At 36.3% G+C, this 8605-nt stretch overlaps 1 protein-coding gene across 1 annotated transcript; it reads left to right on the top strand.

Moving 5' to 3' along the window:
- Positions 1-910: 910 nt before the first annotated feature.
- On the top strand, positions 911-2239 carry LOC110020886 (protein SRC2 homolog). Its single transcript, XM_020719159.1, is given in 2 exon segments — positions 911-1750; positions 1752-2239. Coding segments are annotated over 2 exon segments (867 nt in total). The 5' UTR covers positions 911-1171; the 3' UTR covers positions 2040-2239.
- Positions 2240-8605: the final 6366 nt, after the last annotated feature.

The following is an 8605-nucleotide window of genomic DNA, read 5'->3' on the forward strand; positions in this document are numbered from 1 at the left end:
ACAAAAGTTGAGCAATATTTTTATTTATTTAAAAACTATTTTAAAATAAATGAAAATTCTAAATTTACAATTTATAACTTCTTAAATTACCCAAAAAAAAAAAGCTAAACAAAATGAGACTATATAGCTGAAAGATGATGTTGAAAAATGAGGTTAAATCATGTCAGAACAAACTTATTCGAACAACGGCATTCCCCCGCATGCAACGTTCAGTTGGTTTTCAGTCGATTGACCATTTATTTAATCTCTTTTATTGGTCTCATTCAGTCGATCGTCTCACTTTAATTGCCCAGCAGTCGCTTGACCACTCAAGCATTGGTCGGTCGGCTCATTCAGCCGACCAACACACTTTATTTCAATGATCTCACATCTCCACAGCTGAACATCTCCCCTCCGACAAACATTATTATCGACAAGCTTTAGACTGTCCGTCTCATTTAGTCAGGCAAAATAGCAACTAGCCTTTCTCTATGACAAACTGATCCTCAGTCGGTCGGTTGTATTCCTCAACCAACTAATCATCTCAAGCATCAAACAATCCTCATTTAAACAACCATTAACTAAAAATATATTTAGTTGTTTTGTAATATCCCTCCCTCTTTCTATGAATATGAGAAGCTATAACATGTAAAAGAGGTGCTCTCCCCTAAGTTGGCTCCTAAGCATTCTCTCGATCCTCATGTAAAGATACCCCTCTCTCCACTCCTTATAACCAATTATGTAGAATAAAATTAATCAAAGAGATCGAGAACACCTCATTTTCTCAAAAAATTATTACATCTAGATGTCCTGATATGTGAACAACGACATGCATCGGCAGAGGGCGGGAAACAAACCTCTGCCTCCTCGTTGCATCCGGATCGTTGTCTGCCGAGTCTTATTCTTCTCTCTCTCACACCCTCTCCTAATTCTTCTTTTTGGGTCAAACGGTCGATGCCTTAGCACGTCTACCGAGTGATTTGATTCCAACCGAGACACATCACAAACGACCCTCCCGTCGAAGCAAACCAGCAATCTAGAAACCTCCGTCACCAGACAAAACCGAAACACCTTCATTTCCATAACCAAATTCTTCCGGAATTCAGCCGTCCTATAAATAACATCCCCCACCCACATCAAAACTCCAACAGCTTTCTATCCGATCACATCCAGATCACCGGCGACATCATCAATGGCCTCCCGCTATGAGATCGAGGTCACGATCCGGTCTGCTCGCAACCTCAAGAACGTGAACTGGCGAAAGGGCGATCTCCGCCCCTACGCCGTCGTCTGGATCGATTCCTCCCCAAAAAGCTCCACCAAAGTCGACATCGATCACGACACCGATCCCGAATGGGACGAGAAGCTGATAATCCCCCTTCCCCCAAATCTCTCTCTCCGCGACGCTACTCTCTACATCGACATCGTCCATGCCGACGCCGATGAGGGTGTTAAGCCGCTCGTCGGATCAGCCCGCCTTCCCCTTTCTGAGGTCGTTGACGACATCGGCATCGGCGGGAAGCTCGATCGGACTCTCAAGCTTAAGCGCCCCTCCGGTCGCCCACAAGGTAAGCTCGATATCCGCGTAGCCGTTAAGGAACAACCTAGGTATTACGATCCCTACGCTCCGCCGCCTCCTTCGTACGGACAGACCTATGGATACCGTGAATCCCGCGACCCCTATGGCTACGCGCCGCCTCCCGCGGGTTACCCTTACGGTGGATCTACCGTTCCTCCGTCAGGCTATCCATATGGCGGGGGGGGCGCGGCGGGGGGGGCGGGCGGGGGGGGCGGCGGGCTATCCCTCCGGAGCCCCTCCGGCGGGGAACCCTTACGGAGGTTCCCAGCCAGGGTACGGACAGCCGGCGTACGGGCAGCCGGCTGCGGGGTCTGGGAAGCAGAGTTCGAAGTTTGGGGTGGGAACCGGAGTGGCTGTTGGAGCGGCGGCGGGGCTGCTAGGTGGTTTGGCTTTGGCGGAGGGCGTGGATTTGCTGGAAGATAAGATTGCAGACGATGTTGCCGATAGAGTGGAGGATGATTGCTACGGCGATGACTTCTAGCCGTGCGATTGTTTGGATGTGACGCATGAGTAGAGATGTTGGGAATAATTTAAACTTTGGATGAGTGTTGCTTGCTTTGTTTATTTACTTACATGCGCGTCAGATTTTAATATAAATGTAGATGCTTTTGCGAGTTTATGCGAAGGAAAGTTATATGAAATGAGAATGCTAGAACGTTGTGATATGCTTCTTTTGTTGAATTCGTTGGCATTGGATGCCTTCCGTCTGAAGATGGATTCGCCTACTGGAATCTAATGTGTAAAAAGAGAGCAGGCCATTGTGAAGCACAACATTGTTACAAGATTTTTTTTTTAGTACAACCATAAGCTCTTAAATCCATTTTTTCTCTTTTTTGTCTTAAATTTAAGATTTTGTGAATTGTAAATCCAGTCGAGGGACGGATTTACGGCATTTAGAGAAGCTGAAGCGTGTGAATATGGTCAAGAGTAAGGGGTAAAAAGACTGCTATCTCCCTCAATGGTTTCAGGTGGATATGTGAAAACCCATTTAATTAAACAAAGATTCACCTACATACCCATCAGTTCTTATGTATTTACATATCTAACGTGTAAATTTCAAATTTTACATAGATGCCATCTTACCAAGGCATAAAATTACTATTACAGCAGCTAAAACTATAGTGATTTTTCTGAATACAAATCAAATTTTGACATTAATATAAGGATATATATATATATATATATAATATATATATATATATATATATATATATAAACACTCTTTAGGTATGCTAAATATTCGAGTATCACATCCTACACATAGAGAGATTCAAACCCGTGATTTGAGAACTTACGACCTACAGAGAGACTGCTCTACCAATATTCGAGTATCACATCCTATATATATTTATATGATGAATGTAAAAATTATGGATAAAATTTGAGCATTAAATTGAAAGTCTTAAAAAAATGTTATTTAGTGTAAAATATCTCTTTATTATTTTAAGTATAATTTTTTAATATTCATATTAAATTTTCTTTAGTGGTATTAGTTATAAAATAAAGTAATGAATATTAAATTATATGCCAATAGTTTTTTTGAGCTATTACAGAGAAGAATTAGTCATGATATTTTATTTATTTTATTTATATTTGATTAATTTTAAATATGCAGGATGAATTAATAAATGTCAAATTTGATTTCTCGCTCCACGGCCCGGCCAACTGTTATTGTTGGATTTATAGAGGTTTTTCTTTTCTTATTATATATAATTGAAGAGGTGCGATGTTTTTGGTCATATTTTAAACGAATTTGGTTAATTGTTTTCCATACCACCCAAATATTATCCTCTGCACCTAATACTTACACAGTTCCTTGCATGGATAAAATATTGTGTCTGGAGTCCGAATGCAAGCAACGTCGGGACAACGGACGCGATATGCCGGCATGAGAGGGTTTTTTTTTTCTTCCTCTCGTCCGATGAATCACATCCATTATCCGGACGCTGCTTGCATTCGTACTTAGAACGCAATATTTTTTCCCTGCATGTCATGCGTGTGTGCAATTAGAATTTCAAGATAAGGGTGCAAAAGAACTGGATTTTGGTTTTAAAGATTCAAATTTTTAGTGATGGAAAATTTACACGCATAGCATCCAATCCTAATCTATTCACATATCTACTACCTAAAGCTCTGTATGTTTTAAAAGTTTGGTGTTATAAAATTTTTATGAAAACGAAAATATGTATTTCACTTTTAGGGTGGGATTTAACCTGGGCTTAACCCAAATCCTGCCTGACGGTCAGTTTGGACAAATTTAAAGCCAAATATTTGATAGGTTCATATTTGACAAATTTCAATCGTAAATCTCGAATTTGTTGGCCACTTTGCGCGGAAAAGAAGATGTGAACTTAATTTCCTCGATGGTTTCAGGTAGGAGTAGAGCAGAAGGAGGAGAAAGATTGGAGTTTCGATCCTGTCATTGCTTTCCCAGTTAACTCTAATCTTGGTAGTATCAAGCAATGATTTTGGTGAAACCAATAGTGGGTAGGTACGTAAGCGAGGGTCCTGGGGAAAAAAGGGAAGGGACTCTCGGCAAAATAGGCAGAGCGGGAGTGATGTAGGCAAGGGTTTCGGGGCAGAGAGGGGAAGGGGTGATAGACTTGTGGTTTTAATTTATTTTTATTGAAATTAATTTTATTAATTTATTTGCTAAAAGTTCATAATTAATTATATTATCAATTCAATTTAAATGAGATAAATTTATATGTAATTATTTAATAGTTAACTATTGAATAAAAATACATTTTTAATTTAAATTATTTAATACAATTTTAAATAATTTTTAATTAATATAAGTAATAACTACTTAATTAATAATTGATTAATATTAAATTACTGCTTAACAAATAATTAGTTTAATAAAAAATTCATTAATAATTAGTTAGTTTAGTAGATAATTAATTATTATTTATTATAATTAACAATAAATATTCAATTTACTTTAATTAACTTTAATAATAAATTTTAATCGTAGAGTGACAATAATCGAAGTTTAATTATAATTTTTAAATTTTAGCATAAGTTATCAAACAATTTGACTTTAGCATTTAACCCTTCTTACTATATTAAATCTAATCTATTGGCATGCAATCCTTTAAAAGGTGATAGTAATTGTGTTTTGATGTTAAAATTTTTTAGTATTATGCAAGTATGAATGGTGTTAGTTATGCAAATACATGGGAATTATGTAGTATGTTTGTAAATGCCCGTTGTCAATTTGACTCATTTTTTTTAGATCAATATAAACAATTTAAACAAATGATTACTATATGTATTAATTACTTTTATTGATAAAAATTAGTAAACATCACTCAAGTATGTGTGTTTTATATGGGTTTAGATGTTTAAAAATTCATCATCATGGTCCTTCCCCTTTTCAAAGATTTATTAATTATTTTTTTGTTTTTATTGCTAATAGACATGTTGATGAAGAAAAAATAATAGAAATACATTTTCATTTGTTCCCTTTTTTTTCTACATTGATTTAGATTCCTTAACAAGTTTCATCAATGATGATGATTGTGCAAATGGGAATTTACTAAGAGGTTGATGTGCTCTCACCTCCATCAATGTCATAAGATTGGTACAAACATCAACACTGATCTTCTATGTTAAACATCACCATTGATCTTCTATGGTACAATATTTTTGCTATAGAGAATTCCCGTAGGTTATAAAGATGCAACAATCATTCGATCACAAGCAAAACCAAGTTAGTCAAATTCAAAATGCTTGCACTCAATCAAGTTGGCCCAATTCTTGGCTTTTATATTAAACTATGTGGAGTGGCTAACTCGCTCTAATATCTTTTTTGGTTATTCTTTGAGTGGCTTCTAACACAATGAGAGAAGGTGAAAACATCCATGTCAGTATGGAGGCCTTTGATGACCACATTTTGGACAAGTATAACTCTTGATCATACCACCATCACAAAAATCAGTATTGAGAAGATAATTATATCCTCTCGATTACATTTATTCCAAACATAATGATATTTTCACATCCACTTAAAATAAGGTGCATTTTTTGTGGTTGGTACCTTTTTGGCACCACCCATAGAATCCAAATCACTCCACAATTTGCTTATGTTACATTGAGAGTGATCATGAGACAAAAAAACTATTGTGTACAAGAATTTCACAACCATTTAGGATTAAGTGTATTTTTTGTGGCTACTATCTCTCTGGGTCCATCCAAAGAATCCAAATTGCTCCAAGATTTGCTTCTATCACAATGGGAGCTATCATGAAGCAAAATAATGTTGTCTTAATTGCTCCTCAATTAGCTATAAAAAAATGTTTATGAGTACGCGACCGATATAAATTCCAACCCAAGAAAATAATGTTTGTGACCCCAAAACTAGAACAATGATCAACAAAATCTCTTGCAAAATGACACAATCATGATGGTATTTGAATTATCAAGTTGGACAAAGGTCGTCCTCCTCTACAACCTTCGCATTGTGATTTATGCTTGATGCATCTTACCAGCTTTTATCCATGCTTTATTGCTTCATTGCAAATTCCAACTTCTCAATCACCATAAACTATTTTAGGAAAAAAAAATAATCGGAAAAAACTTCAAGAAGATTTATTGCAAAGCATTTTTTGGGATATACTATTAGTTTTAAGTGCAAAATATTTACAAGTAATTTTTTTAGTACTTTGAAAGCATCTTAACGCAATTAGTCCTTTTTCTTACATACGAGTTCCGTACATAATATTATTAAGTTTTCTATCTGGATGTGTGATCTATGGCGTGAATTTAACCACACCACTCTATACAATGACGTGGCTGAATCCACACCGTCATCCACACATACGAGTGTCCTGACATAATATTTCTCGTGAATAGCCTTAACATTGTTGCTACAACATAAGAATCAAACTAGAAATCAAAAGACAAAAATACGAATTTTGGTTAAAAATGTTAACAAAGAACAATATTTATTTGTTAAATTATAATTGAACTATCATTTGGTGGAGGCCTGGCTCCAATATTTAGGCAGACGTGCAAGCAAATACTACACACATCAGCATTTGTCATTTAATATCCCAATTGCTCCCAAAACATACAAAAGAATAATATTTATTACAGACCATAAGACATTTCATGAATGTCAATGCCAAATCAACATTCCTTCTTAAATTGGAAGCATCAGATTGTGCGCTGTGTTATTTGTTTTAATAAAATGACAATTGATTAGTGCCATTTTTCCTCCTATGCTTCGGTGGAATCTGAGAGTTATTATTAATTAAAACATATTTGCTTCATAAATATTCAAAAATATACCGCAATTAATGTTAGATTATAGATTTTTTTTCATAAACCGCTGAATTATTCATGAAAATTATATATTATTACCAAATAAGTTTCACATTAAAGTTATGACTTCTCCTTCACTCTCCTCTCCAACCAACACATATATATATTAGTACAAAAATCCCATTAACTTATCATTCCATTTCCATTCAAATTACAGATGGCCTCTCCTTCACGTCTCCCCACTCCAACAACATGACAGGACAAACTAAACTCCTCAACTCAGCCCTCTTCATTACACCTATTTCAGTTTATAAAAAAAAATTATATTTCCATTCTTATCCAATTTCCACCACCATTGGCCATAAGTCAGTAATGAGCCCAAGCTCCATAGTCAATGACCTCTTCTCTCAGTTTCACCGTCCCCACACCACAACCAGAGGCAGCAGAAGGCCAACGGCTATGACTCTAAATGGCTAAAATTAGTCCCACTTGGTCATAGTGGAGCCCCCACTTTTAACCGTTGATCTCGATGATTGTGCTAAGTTCAGCAGTGTACATAAGGCGATCGATGTGGTTCTCGACTACAGTCCTTATTGCACTGTTATCATTGCTGACTCTGGTGTCTACAAGTTTGATCTAAAAGCAATTAAAACATTTGACTTGGTATAAAAAAAGTTGTAGGGTTTTCTTTGTTAAATATTGCAGGGTTTTCTTTGGGTGTGATTCATAGAGAAATTATGATTGAATATCCTAGAAGGTGTGTTAAGTGTTAATCATGTCAATGACAATAAGAGAAGCAACCCATGGAGAAGAAACTCACAACAGAGACACCGGTAAAATGGAATGCACCAAAGAGTTTGTGAAACAGTAGATCAATAAGTTAAAGGATTAAATGCTGGATGTCATTTGAGATGCAATGGAGCAGTATCCCCAAGAGGAAGGGCCGGTGCATAAAGGATGAAGAGCCTTTCTAGTCCTAAAAAGAGAATGCAACTCTCAGTACTTTGATATGTCTAGGTCGGCATCAATCAATCAACTTCGATTTGGGAGCACTGAAGCGCCCCTGTTGAGCCTCATATGTATTTCACAAGACGAATTGATCAAACAAAAGACAAACGGACAAACAACAAACTGCTAATGTGCATGTGAATCAAATTCAAACCAAAATATCATTGATTGTCGGCAAAGTCACCTAAATGATCTTTGATACATGTCAAAAAAATCAAATTTACCAAGAGAGAACGCCCACCCATATTACCATAATTTGGAACATTAACAAATGACACACAAGTGGAAGGGCACAAATTAGAATATATAATATACATAAAATGTTTTCTAAGAAAAATCTCACCTTACTTTTTGCACAAGCACCCCCAATCCCATCTCTTTTCTCTGCCCCACCGCCCATCTTGTCCAATCACAACTAATTTGTTTCTTAAAATAATAAAAGAATGATAAAGTAAAATAAAGATCTACCCAAATCTCCCGTTACCTTATCTCCCCTGACAATACCCATGCATCTCCACCTACGTGATGCAGATTGAAACAGAGAACACGCACATCGAAGGAAATCACTTTATTAAATGAAGCCACGCACACACCAACATACAAACTCAGTGCTATTTACAGATACAAAATGACAAGACTATAGAGTAAACCAAAAAAAGATAAAAACAAGCTGAATGGTTTGGTTGATATTTACACCTACGTTAAAATATCAAATTGTTGATATTTGTCGAAGATGATCAATTTGTTGCCAAGAAACTTGAACCTGGAATT

The sequence above is a fragment of the Phalaenopsis equestris genome, unplaced genomic scaffold (genome assembly GCF_001263595.1).
Source record: "Phalaenopsis equestris unplaced genomic scaffold, ASM126359v1 Scaffold000107, whole genome shotgun sequence".
Classification (NCBI taxonomy): Eukaryota; Viridiplantae; Streptophyta; class Magnoliopsida; order Asparagales; family Orchidaceae; genus Phalaenopsis; species Phalaenopsis equestris.